General features: G+C 42.6%; 2 protein-coding genes across 2 annotated transcripts in view; both read left to right on the forward strand.

The window, feature by feature from the left end:
* TSEN2 (tRNA splicing endonuclease subunit 2) overlaps positions 1-26,205 on the forward strand; it is a 728,632-nt gene that overhangs the window by 180,229 nt on the left and 522,198 nt on the right. The window lies entirely within an intron of this gene.
* SYN2 (synapsin II) overlaps positions 22,375-26,205 on the forward strand; it is a 188,903-nt gene continuing 185,072 nt past the window's right edge. The window contains exon 1 of the mRNA XM_050781474.1: positions 22,375-22,433. Coding sequence (XP_050637431.1) covers positions 22,390-22,433 — 44 coding nt within the window. The 5' untranslated portion in view covers positions 22,375-22,389. The remainder of the gene's footprint in view (positions 22,434-26,205) is intronic.

The following is a 26,205-nucleotide window of genomic DNA, read 5'->3' on the forward strand; positions in this document are numbered from 1 at the left end:
GTGCGTTTGGAGAAAGAGTGTGAGCAAAGGACTGGTTCTCTGGATTCCCCAGTTATACTTCTTGCCTCTATTAGTTAAGACTCCAGGAAATAAGTGATAGAAATATGACTTCTATTGGCTTAAATGAAAAGGAATCCACAGACACTAAAAATAATAGCTTCAACCATAGCTGGATCCGATGCTCAGTGTTGTCAGGAACCCGTCTCTACTTCTTGGATCTACTTTCTTCTGCGTTGGCGTCAGCTTCAGGCAGACTCTTTCTTCAAGATAGGAATATGTCTGCTGGAGGCCCCACACATAGATTCTTACACTTTCATGCCAGGCAGAGAGTCTAGAAGTTCCAAGGAAGGACTCATCATTGAGCCACTGGTTGGTTTGGGTCCCATTCCCAAATCTAAGGCTATTAATGTGTTAGAGGAGATGGAATGCTTGATTGGCCAGATGTGATCCAGGGGTTGGGATTGATTCCACCTGAATCACATGAACTGAGAGCAGGGAAAAGTGGCTCCCAAAAGGAAAACGATGGTGCTACCATCAGAGAAAGGAGGACTGGCCATAGGGCAATAAATACCACAGGTGTTTATACATGCTGTTCTATTCTTATAAAACATTTCTTTCCTTTTCTTTGGCTGGCTTACAATGGTTTTGAGGAGGATTCTGTTATTTGTAACTTAAAGCAGCTTTGATTGACAGAGCTAGATTTCTACCATATGCTTTCAGCTGTCTTGCCCTACAATCTGGTACCATTCTCCCAGCCACAGCCCCAGTGACCTGTCCTACCTGCCTTTATACCTAATTATACTCACAGCTAAAGACTGCTATATTCTTTCTATTCATACCAGCGTGATGCAGACCAGCATCATGGAGGATTGGTGGAGAGGGAAGAGCCTCAAAATTGAAAGAGCTTGGATTCTTGAGCCACCACTTACAGGACCACCTGGCAATCAGAAATACACATGTTGGGCTAAATGTATACAAGAAGGAATCTGTTGTGCTAAGCTTCTGAGATGTGAGAGTTGATGTATTTCAGCAGATACCATAACCTTAACTAACATAAAAATAAAGAAGGGGCCAGGCGTGATGGCTCATGCTTGTAATCCCAGCACTTTGGGCAGCTAAGGAGGGTGGATCACAAGGTCAGGAGTTCAAGACCAACCTGGCCAACACAGTGAAACCCGTCCCTATTAAAAATACAAAAATTAGCTGGGCATGGTGGTGGGTGCCTGTAATCCCAGCTACTCAGGAGGCTGAGGCAGGAGAATTGCTTGAACTCGGGAGGTGGAGGTTGCAGTGAGCTAAGATTGCGCCACTGCGCTCCAGCCTGGGAGACAGAGCTAGACTTGGTCTTGAAATAAATAAATAAATAAAATAAAATAAAGAAGGGTTTCAAAAGCTAGTTTAGGGAGTTTCAACTTGATTTTCATGGATAGTTAGCTTTACCAATCAGGGATCTTAGTTGCAAGCCACAGAAACGAACTCTGGATTACATAAGCAAGAAGGGAATTAATTGAAAGTACATTTGAATCCCAGCACTTTGGGAGGAGGGCGAGGCGGGCAGATCACCTGAGGTCAGGAGTTCGATACCAGCCTGGCCAACATGGTGAAACCCCATCTCTACTAAAAATACAAAACTTAGCTGGGTATGGTGGCGGTCACCTGTAATCCCAGCTACCTGGGAGGCTGAGGCAGGAGAATTGCTTGAAACCTGGGAGGCAAAGGTTGCAGTGAGCTGAGATTGCGCCACTGCACTCCAGTCTTGCCAACAGAGCAAGACTCTGTCTAAAAACAACAACAACAACAACAAAAAGTACATAAGTACGTTGGGTAGCACACTGAGTTGCCCCTAAGAGTAGGGAACCAGGGTTAGAAAATGGGCAGGAACAAAGGGAATGTAAACAGCCAGAACCACAGGTAAAAACCAACCTCAGAACCAGACTGTTGAGGATACTGCCACTCTCACTGCTGCACACTGGATATTTTGGTTTAGATGGCCTACACCTCCAGTCCTGCATACCTCCGTCACTTCCACCCCTAGAAATTGGGTCAACACTCAATTTGGGTTTGGACTGCTCCTCTGTGTTTGTTTCTTGTCATCATCAACTCAAAAGAAATCCCAAGAGGATGCAGCAGCTTGGCCAAACCAAGGTCATGTGTTCAGGCTCTGGTTGCCAGAGAGTCTGACAAAAAAGAGCATCTCTGGGCTTTTCAGCTCCTATGTCAGAGGAGGCCACCTTTGCCTTCCATCAAGAGTTGGACAGTGAGGCATTTCCTGAACTTGGAAGGATGTCAACCAAACCACCACTCCAAAGCAATGAAAACCCAAATCAACAGCACAAAAACAAAAACAACTACCATTATTAGCGAATTACTAGTGAAACAAATGTCCACTCCAGGGACTTCTGAAGAGTTTTAAGCTGGAAAGTGATGTTGTCAAATACACTTTAGAAATATTATTTTGTTGGCAAACTATTGATTGGATTGGAAGAAGGCTAGGGAGGAAAATAAATGAGGAGAGCCGCACTGGTCATCACCTAGGAGCTTGTTAGAACTGCACAGTGTGGGTCCCTGCCCCTGACCTGGTTTAGGGCAGCATATTTCCAATTTTATGGTACATATGAATCACCCCCAGATAACTTGATAAAACACAAATTCTGATTCAGTATATCTGGGAAAGAGCCTGCAACTTTGCATTTCTAACAAGTTATCAGTTAATGTCAATGCTGCTGGCCCATGGATCACATTTTAAGGAGCAAGGATCTAGGTGAGACAGGAGAAGGGCTTGACCTAGGTTAGGGGGCCATGGGATGGAGAGATTCCAGATTCCAGTGTTACTAAGGAAGTGGAATCAACAAGACTAAGTAATTGTTCCAAAGTGTTCTGATTTGCAGAGAAATCAGAGATGCCTTCTAGGCATCTGATTTGGGTAAGTAGATGGCAGAGTTTGGGGGATATTTTTTGCTTTTTGCTGGTCTATATTTCTGATAAAGAATCTGCATTTACTTGTACACTAAAGAAAGGGGATACAAAAGAAATCAATGACACTGCAAGGAGCTCAGGTGAGTAATGGGATGTTTCAAAATATGATAAACATTTTAAATTTCGGTGAACAAAACACATCATTTTTTTTTTTTTTTTTTTTTGAGACAGAGTCTTGCTCTGTCACCCAGGCTGGAGTTCAGTGGCTCGATTTCGGCTCGCTGCAAGCTCTGCCTCCTGAGTTCACGCCATTCTCCTGCCTCAGCCTCCCGAGTAGCTGGGACTACAGGCACCTGCCACCACGCCTGGCTAATTTTTTGTATTTTTAGTAGAGATGGGGTTTCACTATGTTTGCCAGGATGGTCTTGATCTCCTGACCTCGTGATCTGCCCGCCTTGGCCTCCCAAAGTGCTGGGATTACAGGCGTGAGCCACCGCGCCCGGCCAACACACCATTTTTATATAGTTTATTGGGTGTGCTTCACACCAACTGTGAGGGTGATTGGAATTGCCACTAACTATTGCCTGGCTAGAATCCAACTTTATTACTAAGAAGGCTTAGTAAAATGTGATATTTTTTCTCTTTAATTTCAGAACTAATCATGTTATAATGCTGGCCAGGTGTGACATACTGATTTCTCTTTAAAAATACTTTCCAGGGAGCTGATTATGAAAACTACAGCGGGATAATATGTTTCTTTCAATACCGAACCCAATTAATTTCAGTGACTCATAAATGCTAGGGTGAAAAATTAGAATATTAAAGCTCCATTTGTTTAAGAAAGAAATCATTTTCCTTCTTCATAATAGACTTCCTATTGTTTTGGACATAAATTTCTCTCTGAAGTTAGGTTAGAGAATCAGTAACACTAATGAAAGTTTCTTTCCCCCACTTTATTGAAACAATATTCACCCAACAGATGACAGGCTGAAGCTTGAGGAAGAGCTGATCACCTTTTAACTGAAGGTGATGATTATGACTAATACTTATTAAGCCCTTTCATGCAATATACATCTTGAGTTTCTCACAACACTCCAAGGTAGGCACTTTTAATCCCCATTATACAGATGAGGAAGATAAGGCTTGTGAGGGTCAGTGACTCACCAAGCTCTCCCCCAATGGCAAATGAGTGACAGATAAGGCATCCCAATCCAGGTATGATTGCTTGCAGTCATCACTCTTAAAAATCCACCACTGAATTCTACCAATATTAAGCATGAGACCAGAAGGTACAATCTCCAGTACTTACACATGAGAAAAACAAAGTTCAGATGATTCCTGGGCCAGTGTGGTTTCTGATGCACTGTACTGCCTCTTACTGAAACTGGCCTAAATCTATAAAGTTGATGAAATTGATCTGATTCATAATATATATAGATGGTTCCTTGTTGGAATGAATTTGGGTGCCCTGGGAAGACTGTTTTATTAAGATATCCTTTTCAGCATTAGATAGTTTCCAAAGTTCTACCATTAAATATTAATTCATCTGACTTAGGCCATTCATATCTCTTTGTTAAAATGCAGTTGCTCAAGCATTTCAATGTGGATATATGCACCCTTTTCTGAAAATAGGTTTTAATTGGAGAGAGGGAATGAGGCCAGAGAACAGAAGCAGGTTGAGATGAGTCTTAGGGCAAGAGGAAGAGGAAAAAGGTAAAACAAAAAAGTGGGGGCGGGGGTGGGGTAGAATCCAAGGACCTCAATGACAAATCGTCTCTTTAACTGCTTTGCTGAAGAACTGATTTAGACTAAGGGAGACTCTTAGGGTTAATGATAAACTTTTGTTTTGAATAGAGTGAAAGATGACATCAAGTAGACCTGATTTTTCTCCTTAAGATCATCTACAAATACAATATAGATTTGGAGAACAGCTACAAACAGCTTGGAGAATAAGCCCTGAATCTGTCACCTCCTCGTTCTGGGACCTCAAGCAAGTCACCTTTCCCCCACTGAGCCTTAGCTTTTAACATAAATTGCTATCCGATGGGGCAAGACAGAAAGAGCCAGAACTAAGAATCGACTTGGTTGCTGGGCAGATGATATTTTTGAAATGCTCTGAGTCTATTCTAACATTAAATCCTCCTAGAGCTTATCCATGCTGGACATGCTTCAAACCGGTTGACATTAAATGTCCTTCCAGAGACATCTCAACCTCCAGTGGCTTCTCTGATTCAAATCCTCTCTTGTTAGTCATTGCAGGATGGTCATTAGTGAGCAGTCTCAGTTGTCCTTTTTAGCATTCTTGTTTGGCAAGAGAGGTCTCTGCCACACTCCCTAAAGGGGTCCTTTCCCACTTCTGGATGAAGCAGAAGGAGAAAGAAACAGTTTACATAATGGTGTGATTGCACCGATGCCTCAAACTCATTTTTTCTCCAATTACCACATTTTCTGACAGCTAGCTTAGAAGTTGTTACCAATTTTTTTTTCAGCCAGAGAGCTTTCATTTATAGATCCAAGCTTATCAGAGGATAACTTTAAAGAACACATTTAAACAGAACTTCAGGTTTTAAAACAGAGATAAACGAGTGTTTTTCACTGATGACACAGATTGGGAAGAGGGTAATTCCTCCTCTGTGAAAACTCGTAAAAGATGTTAATGCTTGGGAATTTCCCCAATTAATCCTATGGGTGAAATCCTTCTTAAACCAACTTATTTAGATTGTGGCTGGGCTTGGGAAGCAGCAACAGACCTATTTACTCAGGTGATCACAGAGAAAAACTGAGAAAACGGGAAGGGCCCTGGCCACTAGCAGGCATTTGTGTGTTTGGTAAAACATAGGGTTTGACACAATCCCTCAAACTTTGGAGACAGCCCCTTATCATTTTATGACCATGATAGGCTAGAAGAATAAGTTGATTAAAATAAAAACTGGAAAAAAGCAGTCTTCTGCTATGAGAAGAACATGTGTTTAAAAGTCAAAAACACCTGGGCAGGTGCATATATCAAACGCTTTCTTCCTGGGCCTGAGAAACTGAAACATAAGAGTTAGGTGCATCTTAAAGGGATCACAGAATCCATCATTTCAGACCTGCTCTGTGTGAATAAGCTAGGAAAGGTGATTCAGCAAAGTCAGGACTGGGGAGAAATGTCGACTTGGAGTCAATGGGACCTTCAGGGACCTGTGTCCTATAGAGTCAGAAATAGGACAGAAATAGGAATCTGAATTTCTAAAGTGGAATTCAGGCTTGAGAAATTCCTCCACCCACCATGGATGAACGTATAGAAATGGTCAGTAATAAAGGGAAACATGTTAAAAAAAAAAAAAAAAAAGAAAAGAAAAAAAGAAACACCTGGGTGAGAATTTTTGCTTTGCTACTAACTAGCTAAATGGCCTTGAACAAGACCCTATGCTTCTCTGAGCTTCAGAATCCCCATGTGTCTGGTGGGATTGCATACAGGGACAATGGATAAGAAGGATGCAAAGGAAATGCTGAACACAGGGCCGGGTACAGAACAAGTCCTCAATACGTGGGTGTGAGAGTGGGTTAGAAGACCATTTCCTGGCATCCACCCCCATCTCATTCCTGATGGACTTGGCCTCTCCCATCCAGTGTTGTCATGTTGCTCTGGCCATACCTGAGCTCACCTCTGAGACTGCATAGCAGAGAGGTGGAGAAAGGGGTGGTAGACGCAGGGTCACCTGAGAGTGTCACACAGATCTTAAATGGCTCCCCATTGCCTCAGATGCACCCTGGCTCTGGAATTAGCCAGGCCCAGGTTTGAATCCCAGTTCTGTCCCAACCTTCTTGTTTGTCTTTGGTGAAGCCACTCCCCTAGCTGAGCATCTGCATTTTCTAGCTGTAGAAAAGGGACTATAGTAAGAAATAGTGCCTATTTCCTACGATTGTTGAAGGATTAAATGAGATGATGCATGGGAATTTTTCAGGACAGGACCTGGTATACATCAAGCACATTATTAATGTTTGCTATTGTTGATACTATTTATTATTCTTTTATCATTATTTATCACTACCTGGTTCCAACTTGTTTGTTGCCTTGCCTCCCTCCACCTGTCTTCACACACCACCATGCTTCAGCTACTTTGAAATACTATTCTTAAAATGTATTGAGCACCTACTATGTTCCAGGGCGTTTCCTAAGTATTGGATACCCACTAATGAATAAGACTCAGTTTATGACACAGGAGCTTGTGGTCTAGACAAATTCTCTTTGCTGTTTCTAAAACTTCCTCATATTTTTATGCCATTATATCTTTGTAGATGCTTTCTGCTGCTTAGAAAGGCATTTTTACCTTCTCTCATTGCTGTAGTCTTATTTATTACTTACAGTCCAGCTTGGTGGTAAAATATTTTCTGATCCCTCAAGGAAGAATTAAATACTCCTTGCTCTTCAATTCCATAGCATCTTGCATAAAATTCTGTTATGGCACTTACTGTATTGGGGTTTTAATTTTTAATTTTTCTTCTTTTTCTTTTTTTTGGAGACAGGGTCTCACTCTGTCACCCAGGCTGGAGTGCAGTGGTGCGATCATGACTCACTGCAGCATCAACCTCCTGGGCTCAAGGGATCCTCCCATCTCAGCCTCTTGAATAGCTGGAATCACAGGCATGCACCACTACACCCGGCTAATTTTTTTTTTTTTTTTAATTTTGTAGAGCTGGGGTCTCACTATATTGCTCAGGCTGGTCTCAAATGATCCTCCCTCCTTAGCCCCCTAAAGCACTAGGATTACAGGCATGTATTTTATATGTCTGGGAGCTCACTGAGGGCAGAGACTCCATCTCATTTATCCAATAACTATTTATTGAGACTTATGTGCTAGGTGCCACTATACATGCTGGAGAGATGAGAGATACAATACATGGTTCCGACTCTTAAATAATTCAAAGTTTAGTAAAGAAGCAGCCATTTATCTATCATATTCAATTTAAGTTGACAGTTGGGTTTTGTTTTTGTTTTTGTTTTGAGTTGGAGTCTCGCTCTGTCACCAGGCTGGAGTGCAGTGGCACAATCATAGCTCGCTGCAGCTTCAAACTCCTGGGCTTAAGCAATCTTCCGGCCTCAGCCTCCCAAGTAGCTGTGACTACAGGCATGCCCCATCATGCCCAGCTAATTTTTAAATATTTTGGAGAGGCGGGGTCTTGCTTTGTTGTTCAGGCTGGTCTCGAACTCCTAACTTCAAGTGAACCTTCCACCTCAGCCTCCCAAAGTGTTAGGGTTATAGGCATGAGCCACTGTGCCTGGCCTCAGTTGACAATTGTTGTAGGGAACACCTACATCAGTCTCATTTGTCTGTGTATTCCTAGTACCTAGATCCTGTTAGTTGACATGATTTGAATTCCCTAACCAAAAATATTTCCCCTAATGGCTGGTCACAATGCTAAAATTTTGCAATTCAAATTTGTTTCCTTTAGGTCTATATTTATCAGGATTCTTTTGATGGCAAATGACAGAAACACAACTTTAATTAATATGAGCGGAAAGAGGAACTTATTGGCTCAGCAAGGAAAATGTGAACAGCTAAACAATGCGACAGGCAGGCAAAACTGGATTTCAGGAAGAAGTGGTATTCGGGGCTTCATGCCAGGATTCTCTATCCTTTTGCTCAATACGTTGATGTCATTCTTGCAGCAGGCTAGCTTTCTCTCTGCATGGTGGTGTTGGAGGCTATGTAAATGCATCACTCAGGTCTCCTTGAGGTGGCCATGAGAATGTGCCTGAGGGAACTGCAGCTACCGAGAGTTTCATGAACCTCCCTCCCCAGCTGCTGAAATTCATTGCCTGTTTTTGTGCTGAGATGATACTTTCCATGTGCTGCTCCCAGCCAGTGACTGTGTGTGTCAGAAATAGGAAAGCACGTCCATTCCTGGAAGACCCGGAACCCCCTCAAGACCAATTTTGGCTTGAGGACTTCCCAGCAACATTGTCAGGCCTTCCTTGGACCGCATGGTAGTTCAGAATGCTCCTTCTCACTCTCTTTGACCTGAGGTTTAACTTGTATTGCAGTCCAACGGTTCTCCCATCCTTCCCTGGCTCCCTTCCCCACTTCCTCTCCACCTAATAGCATCCTTGCACACTGAATTCTGTCTTGGTGTCTGCTTCTTGGATGACTGGACCACTAGACTCCTTTAAGAGAGCCTGCTGTGGGGAGCAGAGTGGGCTGAAAGGCCTAGTTGTACCCCCCTGGATTCACAGTGGCATTTTGCTGAGGACACATTTCCCTCACACTGTTTCTGGTCAATGAGTAAACATGTTGTGGGTCTATTGCTGGTCTAGTCCTCTAATGTGTATTTTTTAAAAAGATGGGTCTTGCTATGTTGCTCAGGCTGGTCTTGAACTCCTGGGCTCAAGTGATCCTTCTATCTCAGCCTCCCAAGTAGCTGGCACCACATGGACACACCACCAAGCCTGGCTCAATGGGCAACTTTGGCTCTGCAATTCTCCAAGACCTGGCCAAAACTTTCTTAAAACTGTGCTGTAATCTGAGGCTCTTCCTAACCAATCTTCCTTCCTTCCCCCTCTCATTTCAGGTGTCAGAGCTGCATCGCAGTCTGAGGTTCTCTCTCCCTGCCTTTTTCTTGCTTCTTCCCCTTTACCCTTTAAAGGTGTTTCCCTAAGAAATCTCTTCTATGTCTAATACCACCTTGGCACCTGCTCCTCTAAAGACTTGAACTAGCTGGGCACAGTGGCTCACGCCTGTAATCCTAACATTTTGGGAGGCCGAGGCAGGAGGATTGCTTGAGCCCAGGAGTTTGAAACCAGTCTGGGCAGTATAGTAAGATCCTATCTCTACAAAAAATAAAAAATTAGCTGGGTGTGGGGGCGCCCAGCTAATAAAAAATTAGCTGGGTGTGGTCCCAGCTACTCGAGAGGCTGAGGCATTGGGATCACTTGAGCCTGGGAGGTTAAAGCTACAGTGAGCCATGCTTGTACCACTGCACTATAGTCTGAGCGACAGAGCAAGCTCTTGTCTCAAAACAAATAAGAAATTAATAAAATAAAAATTTAAAAAGAAAGCATCATGACCCAGCTGAGATGGAGGCAAAGGAAACCAAATAATAAAACAAAGACCTGAACTGACACAGGTGGTCAAAAGGGTTGTGAATAAGTCTTGTGTTTTTACCTTATAGCTCCCCCAACCATAACAACTAATTATTATTCTCTATTTTAGTATTCTTTTTTTTAAAACAAAACAAAACAAAACAAAACATTCTCAAGGAAAGACTGATTGGGTTGGGCTGGGTCAGGTGAACCAACTAACTGTTATGAAGACAGTGAGTCACATCAAAACATGGCAGCCAGCCGGGCGCTGTGGCTCACGCCTGTAATCCCAGCACTTTGGGAGGCTAAGGTGGGAGGATCACTTGAGCCCAGGAGTTTGATACTGGGGTGAGTAACATAGACTCTGTCTCTACAAAAAATACAAAAATTAGCTGGGCATGGTGGTGTCTGCCTGTAGTCCCAGCTACTCAGGAGGGTGAGATGGGAGGATCAGTTGAACCCAGGATGTTGAGTATGCAGTGAGCTGAGATCACACCACTGCACTTAGGCCTGGGTGACAGAGTGAGACTCTGTCTCAAAAAACAAAAGACAAAAAAACCAAAACAAAACAAAAAACACAGCAGCCATGTGAATGGAGTATAAGAGAAACTACCCAAGAAAAGGCTGGGGAAGGGGATGCTAGAAAATACAATAAGAAATTTCCACAAGGTCTTGCAGGCATTGCTGGTTCTCAGAACTTCTTGGAAAATCCATAGCTTTATGAGGATGGGGGGAATCATTCTTAAACCTTCTCAGCTGGTGTCTTAAGGGTAATGGTGATTGTCAACTCAGAGCGAAGCATTGTAAATAGTGCCAGGTGGGGCAGAAGCATCAACTCTGGATTAGGGGCCCTGAAATGAGATGGGAAAGCGGTAGAGGCAAACTTGTATCTTCATCACAATTCTGTTGGGGACGAACCTTATCTGAGTCCTCCTTAATGGGGAGCAAAGATACAGTCCCTAACTTCTACAATGATTATGTAAATCAAAAATTATTCAGGAGCCCTGAGATCCAAATGTCAAGAGGAAAGACAAGATACAATAATGTAGAAGGGGGCAGAGGTAGGGATCAGAGTCAGGGAATGGAGTTAGGAATTCAGACCAGAGAGATAGGATCGATTGGGATAAGTTAGGATCAGATAGCAGCGGCGATCCACTGGCCTTGAGGGATCTCCCAGGGTATCAGCTACCATTTATAATTGGCTTTTAAGGCCTGGCAGGAATTTGATGAGTGGGTGGAATGGCCTTGTTGACAGGACCACGGGTGGAACAGCCATGGCAGAGTGCAACATGCGCACACTGAACTCTTACTGCAAGCTGAATTGAGCCACAATTACGGATTAATATATTTGGAACCTTAGTGTAATTTTCCAAGAGAAGTCAGGGCAGGAGAGCCCTGTGCAAGTCAACAAAAATCTGTTAATTCTTCGGTAACAGAGGCTTTGGGAAATAAAGAGATGACTGCAAAAGAGGATTTAAGGTGTCTATTTCTTATGGATCTTCTGAGCTAGAGGAGGTGGCTTTGTCACTGCCAGACAGGAGGTGCACATGTAGCCTCACAGTCAAACTGGGGAAGTCACAAGTCTAGGACTCTGTGTCTATCCTCCATAGCCACTAAGCTACCATGCCCACTCTCTTCTGAGCACATTCAAGGTGCCCTTCATGTGCTTACTATGTGCCAAAAATTGTGCTAAGCACTTTTCATGCATCACTTCTTTTGACCTCAGAAAACCCTATGAAGTAATTACAATGATTATTCCCATTTCACAGATAAGTACATTGAGGATCACAGACGTGAAAGCAATTACCAAGGTAATTGCTAGCACAAAGTGGATCTGGAACTTGAACCCAAAGCCTGTGTGAATGATTACCCCATTGACATGCTCCCTTAACCTGCTTTTAACTCTTTTAACTCCCTCAGTTACCGTCTTTTATTACTTGCTTTTCCACATAGACCCTAGATGCCCACAGCTGTCATTTCAGATAGTACTCCGAATTTTACTATTACTAAAAACCAGTTTTGTTTGTTCTTTTTTATTGAGCTTGTGTATGTGTGTGTGTGTGTGTGTGTGTGTGTATGTTAAACTGGGTAGTATAGGCAAATGGTACAAAATTTAGAAATATGAAAGAGCATATGGCAATTTCCCTTAGTCATCCAGTTCTCTTATTATGTGTGATTTAGACGCCATTTGTATTTCCTTTCTTTCATGTCCATTATCTATTTTGCTATAACATTGTTGGTATTAAGTTTAGCCTAAAGCTGCCTTCTTACATATTCTAAGGGTGACCTAAAGCTTTCTCCATACATAGGGAACTGTAACCTAACGTGATGTGTAAACAGACTGGAACGTACTCTTGGAACAAGTAGCCCAGTCTCAGCCAATCAAAGCGGCCGAGCTTCAGCCAATCACAGGCAGCCAAATGTTCAAACCGGTTTCGAATAAGGCAAAAGCCCAGCCGTAACCAATCCAGCTGTTTCTGTACCTCGCTTCTCTTTGCTGTACTAATTCACGTTCCTTTTTCTGTTTATAAGTATTATCTGACCAGTGGCATCCCGGGAGTCACTCTGAACCTATTTTGGTTCTAGGTGCTACCCAATTTGCCAATCATTCTTTGTTCAATTAAACTCTGTTTAATTTGTCTAACTTTAATTTGTTAACCTTTCATTTAACTCTGCTAAAGTTAACTTGTCTTTCATTTTGTTTTCTTTTAACGTTGTTTTTCATTTTTATTGAAATGTAGATGCTTTTAATATATTGAGGAAATGTTTTAAAATATATCATTTGTCCTATGCCTATGGTATGAATTGCTAGTATTTTTCCCATTTTGTCTTTTGCCTTTTGGATTTGTGAAGGTTTTTTCCATGGAGAAACATGGTAGTCAAATTGATAAATTTTTAAATTTCATGACCTCTGTGAAAGGTCGTTCTTAGACAGCTATTCCTTATTCTGAGATTATAAAACAAAATTCCTCCATTTTCTTCTATTATTTTCCTCCGTTATTTTGGGATCCATCTGGATTGTTTTTAATGTAATGTGTGAGATATGGACCTAACAAGTTTTTCCCAAGGTAACTATTGATTATTCCAAAGTTTATTGAATAATTTTGTTCCCCATTGATTTGAAATGCCACATTAATGTATAGTAGATTTCTGGATACATTTAGTTTTATTTCTGAGCTTTTCACTTATTGATCTGTTTCTTGATGCACAAGTACACTTTAAATCACTGCAGCTTAATACCAGTTTTAATACTGATGGAGTCAGTTCCTCTCTTTCTACTGTTCTTTTTCAGATTCTCCTTGGTATTTCCAGTTTAGTTTTCTGTATGGATTTCAGAGTCAATTTGTCTAGTTTCCCCCAATCCCTGCCCCAACAAAAAATCTGTTTCTTTTTTTCTATTTAAATTGCTTTACATTTCCAGATTAATTTGGGGAGAAATGACATCTTTATGATATTGTCTTCATATCCAAGAACATGATATACTTTTTTTTTGTTCATTGTCCTTGGTGTCCTTTAGTAATGTTAATATTTTTCCCAAAAAGAATTTGCACACATCTTGTTAAGTTTATTGATGGATAATTCATCTTTTAAAATTGCTATTATAAATAATTTTTTTCTCTCCCTCATATTTCCTAATTGGATGTTGTTTTGGCAACAAATTTACAGTCTTCATTCTGGCTCTGTTGCCTCGGGCTGTCTTGGGAAACTTCACATCTGATTTGACTTGGGTTTCAGTTTCTGTCCCCAGCTTGCATGCAAAGACCAGACCCTTTGGGACAGAGATGCCCTATCCATTATACCAGGGCACCTCTAGGATGGTGCCATGGATACTAAGACAGGTTGCTGATGTTATGTATATTATAAACAACTACAAATCTGTATGCATCTAATGCCTTTCATCCACTGTGAGATGTCCATAGCAGGGCAGAAGATGGCATGTTAAAGCTTATGTTGCTTCAATCTGAGACTCTTTGAATAGACTTATCTTTGATGTCCTGATAATTGATCACCTTGAGGAAATTCAGGTAGCATTCAGTATTATACTTTCTAAAGATGTCACACTATTTTCTTCTCAATTCATGAAAGGTAATGAGATATACAATGTCTTCCCAGAAAAATGGGATCTTGCCCCACCAAGAAAACCCCTCTAACTGCTTCTACAGCTAGTACTGGGATTAGTTAATGTTTGTTAGCATTCTCAACCATCACTTAAATTTAATGAGCACCTGCTATCTATGTGCCACCCTGTGCTAGCTAGGATGCAAAAATGATAAGTCATACTTCGTGCCTTAGAGGAGCTCATGGTCCAGTGAGGCAGACAGAAAGTCACTATAATGTACTAGGATGGAATTGTGTTCCACATGCTCTGGGGATGCAGAGAAGGGGGCTGTGTAATTTGTTTGGGATTAGAAGTAATGACTTTTGAGCTGGCTCTTAAATGATGGAGGGGGGGAATTAGCTAGATTAGCAAGAGTAGCAGATGGTACTAATGCCCTGTTACTCTCTAGCTAAGAACTTGATGTGGTGCAGAGATGTGCCGGGCTCTTGCACAGGGCAGCTGCTGGGGGAGTTAATGCTCCTAAGAGTGCTTCTCAAGCAATTTGGAATGGGATTTGGTGGATAAATGCCTTCACTTTCTCATCCCTTGGTGGGCTAGCTCCAAGATGTGTCCTACAATATCTACCAAGGTTCTCAGTGGGATTGGACCCCAATTGCCCAGCGTGGTCACCAGCTCACTAAGACACCTTTTCTTGGCTTCCTTCCCTTCCCTGTCTCACCTGTCCATGCTCCCAGTAGCACTTTCTGGGATAGCCTCTTAAGTAAACAATAGGCATATCTCTGAGACATTGTGGGTTCTGTTCCAGACCACTGCAATAAAGCGAGTCACATGAATTTTTTGGTTTCCCAGTGTATATAAAAGTTATGTTTACATTATACTGTAGTCTATTAAGGTGTAATAGAATTATGTCTAAAAAACAATGTATATACTTTCATTTTAAAATATTGCTTAAAAATGTTAATAATTATCTGAGCCTTCAGCAAGTTGTAATCTTTCTGGGGTGGAGGGTCTTGCCTCCATGTTGATGGCTGCTGACTAATCAGGGTGGTGGTTCCTGAAGGTTGAGGTGGCTGTGGCAATTACTAAAAATAAGGCAACAATGATGTTTGGCACATCAATTGACTCTTCTTTCACAAAAGATTTCTCTGTAGCATGTGATGCTGTTTGATAGCATTTTACCCACAGTACAACTTCTTTCAAAACCAGAAACAGTCTTCTCAAACCCTGCTGCTGCTTTATCAACTAAGTTTATATAATATTCTAAATCCTTTGTGGTAATTTCAACAATGTTCACAGCCTTTTCACCAGTAGATTCCATTTCAAGAAACCACTCTCTTTGCTCATCCATAAAAAGCAACTCCCCATCGATTCAAGTTTGATCATGAGATTGCAGCAATTCACTCACATCTTCAGGCTCTACTTCTAATTCTAGCTCTCTTGCTATTTCCACGACATCTGCAGTTACTTCCTCCATCTAAGCCTTGAACCCCTCAAAGTCATCCATGAAGACTGGAATCAACTTCTTCCAAACTCCTATTAATGTTGACATTTTGACCTCCCATTGATCATGAATGTTTTTAATGGCATCCAGAATGGTGAATACTTTCCAGAAGGTGTTCAATTTACTTTGCCCAGGTCCATCAGAATAGTCACTATGTATGGCAGGTATAGTCTTACAAAATGTGTTTCTTAAATAATAGGACTTGAAAGTCAAAATTACTCCTTGATCCATGGACTGCAGAATGGATATTGTGTTAACAGGTATGAAAACAACATTAATCTCCTTGTACATCTCTATCATAGCTCTTGTGTGGCCAGGTGCATTGTCAATGAGCAGCAGTATTTTGAAAGAAATCATATTTTTATTTTTCTGAGTGGTAGGTCTCAACAGTGGGCTTAAAATATTCAGCACCTTATGCTGTAAACAAATGTGCTATCATCCAGGCTTTGTTGTTCCATTTGTAGAGCACAGACAGACAGTATATTTAGCATAATTATTAAAGGCCAGGGAATTTTGGAATGGTCAATGAACATTGGCTTTAACTTAACGTCACCAGCTGCATTTGTCCTGGACACCAGAGTCAACCTGTCCTTTGAAACCATGGAGCCAGGCGTGGACTTCTCTCTAACTATGAAAGTGCTAGCTGGCATCTTCTTCCAGTAGAAGGCTGTTTTGTCTACATTAAAAATCATTTATTTAGTGTGGCCAACTCTATCAATTATCTTAGCTGGAGTGTTTGGATAACTTGCTGTAGCTTCTACATCAAAATTTGCCACTTCACTTTACACTTTTATATCCTGGAGTTGGCTTCTTTCCTTAAATCTCATGAACCAACCTGTGCTAGCTTCCAGCTTATCTTCTGCTGCTTCCTCACCTCTCTCAGCCTTCGTAGAATTGAAGATAGGATTTTACTCTGGACTAGGCTTTGGCTGAAGGAAATGTTATGGCTGATTTGATCTTCTATCCAGATCACTTAAACTTTCTTTATATCAACAATTAAGCTGTCTCACTTTCTTATCATTCTTGTGTTCATGGGAGTAGCACTTTAATTTCCTTCTAGAACTTTTCCTTTGCATGAATAACTTGGCTGTTTGGCACAAGAAGTCTAGCTTTTGACATGTCTCAGCTTTTGACATGCCATCCTCACTAAACCTAATCATTTCTAGCTTTTGGTTTAAAGTGAGAGATTTATGCTCCTTCTTTCACTTCAACACTTAGAGACTACTGTAGGGTTGTCAGCCTAATTTCAATATTGCTGTGTCTCAGTGAATAGAGAGGCCCGAGGAGAGGGAAAGAGATGGGCTAAGAAGGAGCGGTTAGTGGAACAGTCAGAAGACACACAACATTTATCGATTAAATTCATCATCTTATATGGGTGTGGTTTGTGGTGCCCCAAGACAACTGCAATAGTAATATCAAAGATCACTGATGGGGCACATGTTCTCAGGACCTCCCGAACTGTGTAATGTATATAAAAAAATCACTGATCACAGATCACCATAACAGATATAATAACCATGAAAAATTCTGAAATATTGTGAGAATTACCAAAATGTGACAGACATGAAGTGAGCACATGCTGTTGGAAAAATGGCACCAATAGATTTGCTCAACACGGGGTTGCCATAAAACCTTCAATTCATAAAAAATGTGATATCTGCAAAGCACAATACAGTGAAGTGCATAAAACAAGGTATGTCTGTGTTTGCACTCAAATCCTGGTCTCAGAATCTGCTTCTGGGAAACTGAATCTGACACAGCAGGGCATGGACAGAGTGCATGCCAGGAAGAGGGAACAGGATCCGCGAAGGCACAGACGTCTGACAGAGGATGCCTTGTTTGGGGGATAGAAATATGTCGAGTATGGCTGAAGAGCAGTTCAAGGAAGGCCAGGGGATGAGCTAGAAAGGTAGTATGGAGAATCATGACTCCCTTGTTAAGAAGTGGCATTATTCTCTGTGGAGGTTGGTGGGATTAGAATGGACTTTTTAAGAAGTCCCTCACATGGTTCAGTAGTGGCAGGAGCACTGTCTGGAGAGCCAGGAGAAAGAAGACCTTCTTTCCCCTGCTGCTTTGGACCGAGGCTTGGAGCTCTAAGTTCCAGCTCTGTGGAGCTCTGGGGCTCAGGCCCCCACATTGGCGAGCTACCTGCCTTCCTGCTGTGTCTGCAGCTGCCTTGTCACCTGCCAGGCTCAGCTGTTGCTGGGGCTGCAGTTGCAGTTGCTGGAGGTGGGTGGAGCTTGTTCAGCCAACCGCCTGTATACACTGTTACCAGCCCTGGGGCTGCACTCTATCCCCATGAGTTGCACAGACGGAATTTTCCTTTCTGCAGCTGTGCCTTACCACTCATCACTTGCCTGTCCCCACGCGGGGCATGGGGCTCATCTAAGGCTTCCTACTCAGGCGGTCATTGATATTCCTGTCTTGCCGGCTCCTGTCATTGGAGAAACTGGGAGGTATTTGCAGAGGAAGATGGGCAAGGACCAGGTGCTTTTCTGTCTGCCTAGATACAGAGAGGTGATTTTTTTTTTGGAGGAGGTTTTCCTATGTTTTGTTTTCTTTTCCTTCCTCCTTTTTTCTTTTAACTTTTATTCTTTCTTCCCTTTTCTTTTCTTTCTCTCTTTCTTCCTCCTGCCATACCCTGGACTAGGCAGTCAAGATTCAGGGATGACTCAGACAAAATCTCTGCCCTCAGAAAGAGCCCAGTCTAATGGGGGAAATGGTACATGACCCAACAGATACAACATTGCACGCTGAGTACTATGATTGAGTTATTTTATGTTGAATTAAGAGAGAAAAAAAATGAATGAATGTCAGGGCACAGAGGAGGGAGGCAGTCAGGAGGCCTTCCCAGAGGTAATGGTGTCTGAGCTGCATTTGGGAGGATGGGTTAAAATCATGAGCACCTGCTAATTGTCAGGCACCATGCTAGGCCCTTTGAGCTCAAATCCTCATGACAACACTGTGAAGTGGATAACCCTGTTTTACAGAGGAGGAAAAAAAAAAAAAAAAAAACCTCAGGGAAATGAGATGAATTGCCTGAGATTATAAAGCTGTGGTTGGTACAATTAGGATTCCAAAACAGCTCTGTGGTTTTTCCATTGCACCATGCTGCAAGGCAGGGGAAGGTTACCCCAAGCAGAAGGAAGAGCCTGGGCAAAGGTGTGGAGGTGCACTAGAGATGACACAGGGGCTGATTTTCTGGAACCTTGGCTGCCATGCTCTCTAATCCCAAGCATGTTCCAAGTGCTCACTATGGCCTGTTGGAAAAGCAAGTGGCTAGTGAGTGTTCAACTCTTCCTCTTAAACTTGAGAATCAGAGTTTGAATCTCAGTTCTTCTGTCATTGACTGTGTGGCCTTGGGGGAGCCTCTTCCTCTCTTTGAGCTTCTGTTTCCTCATTTGTTTAAATAGCAGTGTGATCCCTACCTTGTATAAATTATGCAAGAATTCAAGGCAATATATGCATTCATCATTATTATTGATCTGTTCAAGGTGACTTTAGGATTCCCAGGACAGATTCATGAGGGGTTGGCTGAATCATTAGGCAAGGAGACTTTTAGATAATTGGATGGGGGATGCCTTCTATCCACCAAGAAATGAGGGTGCTGGCAGACAGCCTACAGCCAGCCTGCTTCAAATGGACCAGATGCTATTTTGGAAATGAAAAAAGACTTTCTCTTGACACTGGCAGTGCAGGGAGAAGATAAAAATCGGGATGTAGGAATACTGACTCACTTCTGATGAGAAGGCAGGAACAGAGGGCAGGCAAGCCAGCCAGGTATCTCCAGCACTCCTGCATGCTGGCAGATCCTGCGAACATGCACGTGAAGGGGAAGGATGGGAAGAAAGTGCTCATAGGCTCCCTGGCAGAATCCTGCTCATTGAGACAACAGTCAAGTGTGAGACCTTGGACTATGACTCTGTTTTCTGAGATTCCTGGAGCTGGCTGTTTCCAAGAGAAGAAATGGGGCCATCTGCTCAGAGCTAGCCCTGGTACTAAGGAACCTTTCTCTGGGGACACTCATGCAGGAACTCATACAATGTGGTGTCATGGGGGTGGTGGTGAGGAAAATTTCTTCTCAATGTACAGATACAGTAAGGGCAAGGTTAGGATTTGTTCATTTTTATTTTTCAACTTACTAACAAGTTGCCCATCCTTCTCTACTGCAAATTTGGGAAAATGATGCCCACATCATAGGGCTGTTAGCAGGATTAGATGAGAGAGCGAATGTGGAACATGTGTCAGTGGTAAGCACACAGAGGATGCTCAATACAAGTGGTTATTGCCATGATCTTATGCCATCTCACCAGTAAAGAGGAGGGCACCTCTTTCTTTTCTTTTTAAAACAAATCCTCAGATTCCTAGGAGAGATGCTATACCTATACCTTCACCTATACCTTCACAGCAAAATCTTCACATAGAATCTCGTAGGTCATCCTAACCTCTTTTTTTTTTTTTTTTTTTTTTTTCTGGGAAGAGGTCTCACTTTTGTCACCCAGGTTGGAGTGCAGTGGCATGATCATAGCTCACTGCAGCCTTGACCTCTCAGGCTCAAATGATCCTCCCACTTCAGCCTCCTGAGTAGCTGGGACTAAACTCTTCATTTTATATGTGAGGAAACAGACTCAAAAGAAAATATTATCCAGAATGTTATACATTAGGCTATTAAGTGATGGACCAGCGATTCAGACATATCTGTTTCCAAATCAGAACATGTTTCATTATCTTTCTTTCTTTAAAGTAACTGCTCTCATGAATATGTACCAGAAGCATACTGCCAGACTCGGTATTGGGCACTATTTATATATTATCTCATTCAATTTTCTTCAACAACTCTGCAAAGAACGACTAATCCCAATTAACAGATAAATAAACTGAGTCTCATTAAATAAATTGCATGAGATTGCTAAGTGGCTGAGGCAAGATATAAACTCACATGGGTCTGACTCTAAAAATCTAATTGTTCCACAATCTAGGAGTGGCCAGGCAGGACTGAGGGGTCAGGGACTGCACATTGCCTGTAAATACAGCAGCTCATTCATTGACATCCTGTAAGTATCTCTTCCTACCGCCTGGAAGACAACTCCATTGAACAGAAACTGTACTGGGAGTAGAGGGAAGGGGTTGCCTTCTGCATAGACTTTGTACAGAGGCCCAGCACTGTCTCTGGGGTGGACTGAATACTAAGTGAAAGGGCTGCTCTTTCATTCATCCTTGAAGCAGTTTGAAGAACAACCTCTGCTGAAAAACAACCTCTGATGAGTCTTCTGAGTTTCCCAGGCGGGGGAAACCCACTCCGTGCTGCTCACGTGTGCATAACAGAGATGCTCCTCCATCACCATGGCAACAACCAATACACCCGCATCCCACAAGAGGCCAGAGCTTCTCTGTGGGGAGCTGTGGTCCTAGCTGGGTGGGAGTAGGAGTGGGGTGTACTGCGGGGGAGTGGTGTCTCATTAGCTAGATTCTTTTTGCTAGAGGTTAGCTTGTTTCTTGGGCAGAAATGTGTATACAAGGTCCTTGCTATATCAAGCCTCTGATGACCACAGGACTCTGAGCAGACGGAGATAGCTGGAACACTTACAAGGAGGGCATGTTATTTATCCTACAGCTTCTGATAAATGCGTTTATTAGGCAAGCTGATGATGAATGGCAACTTTCTTAGGGGTCCATCAGTACCTCCTAATACAAAATCTTATGGGTTTTGCAGACAGCCAGACCTGCCTTTTAGCTTTGCAACTTTTTAGTTCTAAGATCTTACGTTAGATCGTGTCACCTCTCTGAGTCTAAATTGCTCCACTGGTAAAAAGGGGATATGTAACATCTCCCTCGTGGGGGATTAAATCAGCACATGGGCAGTTTATGGAATGTGGTCAGCATCTAATCAGCTGCAGTTCTTACTGTGTCTCAATAATGTCGGAAAAATAGTGACTTGGCAAGGGGACCATTTCTGACTCCCTTAAGTTACAGGAGACTTGGAATTAAAATTCACGTCACCCATGCTTCTCTTGGGCACCCCTGTTTCTCTCTCTCTCTCTCTCTCTCTCTCTCCCCCCAAACCCATCTGCCAGTGTTCAGTGTTTGTTCCACAGAGGCTGCCCCTGTATTCCCTGGTTCAGCCTGGTGATATCAGGTGCTCATTTCCCCCTGGGGGGCTCTGCCCAGAGAATCTGGCAACACTAGACCTTGGGGATCACCTAGCTCATCTCCCTCTGCTTCATTTTCCAGGCCAGATAATGGAAGCTGGGAGAGAAAAGTAAAATGCCTTGTTCAAGGTCACCCAGGAAGGTAGAAGCCATTCATTGAAGTGGTTGTTGCATTTATTTTAGCAAGTATGACTAAGTCTGACAGTCCCTGCAAGAGGGTCAAACTCACGCCTGTCTGAATTCTCTTGGGTGTTTAGTGTTGGGATAAGTATGTGTGGGGAGAATCCTTCTTTGTATTTTAGTTGTAGTGGTAGTGAGCTCTGTGGTTCCCTGGGAGGCAGAAATATTAATAGCTAACATTTGCACAGGCCTTTACAGCTTATAAAATACACTCATATAATTGATCTTCTTTAGTCCAATAGTCCTTCAAGATAGTTATGATAATTATCATCATTCTTTTACAAATGAGGAAACTAAGACTAAAAATGACTCGCTCAAAGTCACACAGTTAACATGAGGCATATTTATGGGGAATTGAACTTATATTTGTTTGATTTCTAATTTTAGCAAACTGGCCCAGCTGACAAGACCACCTTTTGAGAGTTAATGTCAGGGCATAGTTGTCCTCTGCTGACTCTATACAGAGGTAGAAGAAGGTATCTACAGGCTGCTATCAGCATTGTCAAGAAGGACCATCTAAATGCAGATGACAAACTCTCATCATCGGGGTCTCCAAAATGACAGGTAACAAGATGGTGTAGAAGGCAATAATGATGTCTCTTCTGGTACCGCTTTGTCCCTTTCAAAGTGCTTTCCGGATTGTTTTATGAGAGGCCCAAGTCAGGCAGACTTCCATTTGCATATGAGGCCCATTTGCATATGAGGCCCAGAGACCAGAGCAACTTGTGGAAAATTGCAATGCCAATTAGTGATGGAGCAGGACTAGGATGCACAATTTCTGATTTCCAGATTATTTCTGCTTTCCTCTAGAGTAGGTGAGTCTAAATGGGTTCCCTGACCCTGGGTAGTGAGCAGGAGCCAAGGATATCATGGTTTCCCTTCTTGTTTGGGAGGAAACCCAGACAACAAGCATTTTGCCAAGTGGCTCCAGGCACCAGGCTTTCCTTTAAGCTAGGTTTCTGAGCTCTGCCTACAGAGACAAAATTGCTCTTCAGTCATGTACCCAGCCTGTCTCTCTGTGAGCTATCTCAGCTGCACTGTTGCTCAAGGGAAGAGAAAAATCAGGTGATAAAGCATTTAAATTGGTTCTTGATTTTAGCCGGATTCTTTCATCTGCAGTTGCCAGATGCTTAATTGTGTTCAAAATTCAGTGGCAAGATAAAGATTACAAAGGAAGGACCTCAAAGAGTCCTGGGCTTCTAGAACTGGAGGAGACTGCTGAGATTCTCACAGTTGGCTAAGTCAGTCACTGAGGGATGAAGAAAGGTGGGAGAGACCCCCTTCACAGATTGCTCTGGGAGAAATGCCTTCTACCTGGAGATGACGGGAAAATGCTGGTTGGTCTCAAGAGGGAGATAGGTAGAAATTTTCATATTTTGTAGACATTTTTGAGTCCAAATCCAGTTCTCCCTTCATATTCCAGGTAAAAGGTACAGCATAGATAGAGTAATAGTGCTATGTTCTACCTGCATCGGGAACCCAGATCCACAGGTAAGGATAAGGGAAAGATTGCCATTACAGCTCATTTATCATAAGACACGATGCACTGCATGTTTCTGCAGCATGCAAAAACACTTCTTGGCAAGGACTCACTGCAAGCCGGAAGATACTGATTTAAGCAGATGTGATTTACAGTTGTACTAACTAATGAAAACTTCTGATCAGACACAACTGATCAATGACCATTTATGCCCAATTATAAGAAAACAGTCTGTTCTTCCACAAGAATAATATTCTTATTAAAACCTACCAGAAAACAATGTAATAAATTAGTGGAATATTTGATAAACATTTTTAAATGATCTTGTGGGCCTCCATGGTTTCTATGAAGGGCTCTAAAATAACATTTTAGAGAACATTCTGATCTAGCTCCCACAACTGGGTCACTTACTACGTATTAGAGGCTTTGTAGATCATTCTGAGAAAATCAGAAGACAGAATCCCTCACCTTGAGGGGCTTGCAATCTAAAAAGAGAAGCTGGATAGACACTAGCAACATCAACATATGCATAAGTACAGCCTCTCAGAGCCACCCCTGCAAACACTAGAATGCATACAGCAGTGCCATGGAAGGCTCAAGGAAGACAGTGAGAAACAACACAGACAAGGTTTTTGCCTTCAAGGAGGAGACTGAAGAAGTTTAAAGGGATAGCTTTTGCTCTGGCTATCCCTTTTATCTTGGTTGCCTTGTCCATTCACTCTTTCCTGCCTGTCAGAATTCTGCCCATTTTATAAGGCCTGAGCCTTTCTTTCTCTGTGAAAATTCCTTTCCCTGAGATCTCTTCTTCCTCTGGCTCCTTTAACACTCACTGCCTGCTCCACTTTCAGGTCACTCACAGGCTTCTCTGCTATTGCTAGTTATGTGTTCACATGTTTATGAGCTGTCTTCTTAAGAACTTGGGTTTTATTCATCCTTGCATCTCCTTTACCCTCCCGTCCCTAGCATAATGCCTTGTATGTATTAGGCATGAAAACATGTCTGTTAATTGGTTGATTTTAAAAATATATACATATACTATAAGTTTAATGGTTGGGGAAATTACTTAGCGAAATATTGTTTTAAGAAACCTATCACCCCCAAAATTGAAGTGACACAGTGTTTGAAACCCTCCATTAGAGATACATGCCTTTGATGGCTGGACATGGTGGCTCATACCTGTAATCCCAGCACTTTGGGAGGCTGAGGCAGGCGGATCACCTGAGGTAGGGAGTTTGAGACAAGCCTGACCAACATGCAGAAACCCCATCTCTACTAAAAATACAAAATTAACCGGGCATGGTGGCGCATGCATGTAATCCCAGCTACTCAGGAGACTGAGGCAGGAGAAACGCTTGAACCTGGGAGGTGGTGGTTGTGGTGAGCCGAGATTGCGCCATTGCACTCCAGCCTGGGCAATAAGAGCGAAACTCCATCTCAAAAAAAATTTTTTTAAAGAAGGGCAATAATTAAGTTCATTTAATTATGTTATTAGTGACTTATCAGTTTTGTTCTCCAATAGACACAAAAACCGAGTTGGGTAAGATTACAGTTCAATTCTCAAACAACCGAGTCCTCATTACATGCCAGGTCCTGTGCTTGGTGTGGAGCCCAGAGATAACTAAGACATAATCCTGTCCTAGTAAAGCTTACATTCTAGTCACCAGAATATTGTACGGTAGTTTCTTTGGGGTCTATGACAAAGCCAAGCACAGGATATGGAACACTTAGCCTGCCCTGGAGGATTCAGGAAAGGCTTCCTGGAGGAGCCATCAACTTGCATACCTTCTCCATGCCTTCTCTGTCTGCCGGCCTGCCTGCCTTCTTCACTTTTCTACTGGTAAACACAGCTGCCTCAAGATCCACCTCAAATGTTACCTCCTCTGAGAGACCTTCCTAAGCCTCAGAGGCAGAACAAGTCCCTCCCTCCTTAGTCCTCCTAAACCTCTTTGCCCAACTGTATGATAGCATTTCTCACATCTTATGTGGTTCCTGCGTCTATCCTCCCCCCACCCCCCAGCCCAATTAGATCGTGAACCTGCAATAGACAAGAGCCACTTCCCACTCATTTCAGCCTTTCCAGCTCCTACCACTGTGCCAGGCACGTAGTAGATAGGAAGACCACCATGTTATTGTAGTTGACTGGGAGACCTCTCTGATAGCACTGGCTCAGAGCTGGATTGTGTATCTCTAGGCCATGAGTTGAGTGCCAGCTGGGATGTAGGAAGCAAGAACTGCCCGCCCAATATTAGTGACAAGCCACTCCCTGACTCCATTCAGCCCAGTACATACTTACTTTTAACCAATTCAAAAAAGAATTCAGGCACCACTACTAGGATACCTACTGCTGTGTACCAGATGCTTTACATACATGATCTCATTTACTCCAGGTAACAACTCTGAAAATGGTTACCTATTCCCTTTTATCAGCCAAGGAGAGAGGCTCACAGGGGTTACTGATCCAGGGTCACATATCACCTAGGGTGGTCTGCTGCAAAGTGTATCTGCTGTGTCCTGCTCCATTACAACACAAGGGAAAGTATATCTATAAGAGATGAAAACCAAAGGTCCAAGAGTCATGCAAGATTTAGAGTGCACATGGGAAGGTGGCCATCAGAAATGTCTTCACAGAGGTCAAGGCAACGAATAAAACGGAAAAAAAAAAGAGAAAGAAAGATCTTGAAGACATGTGCTTCTTGATAGGCACTGGATGCACCAATGCATGCTAGGAAAGAAACAGCGGGGTTGGGGGATCCCCCTCCTTCCATGACAGAGTAGAGAGGATCTGTTTCTCCCCTTTCCTTGGAGTAAGGAGGCTGTCTTCCTCCCTAGAAGAGGTATTTCTTTTTTTGTCTCACC

The sequence above is a fragment of the Macaca thibetana genome, chromosome 2 (assembly GCF_024542745.1).
Source record: "Macaca thibetana thibetana isolate TM-01 chromosome 2, ASM2454274v1, whole genome shotgun sequence".
NCBI lineage: Eukaryota > Metazoa > Chordata > Mammalia > Primates > Cercopithecidae > Macaca > Macaca thibetana.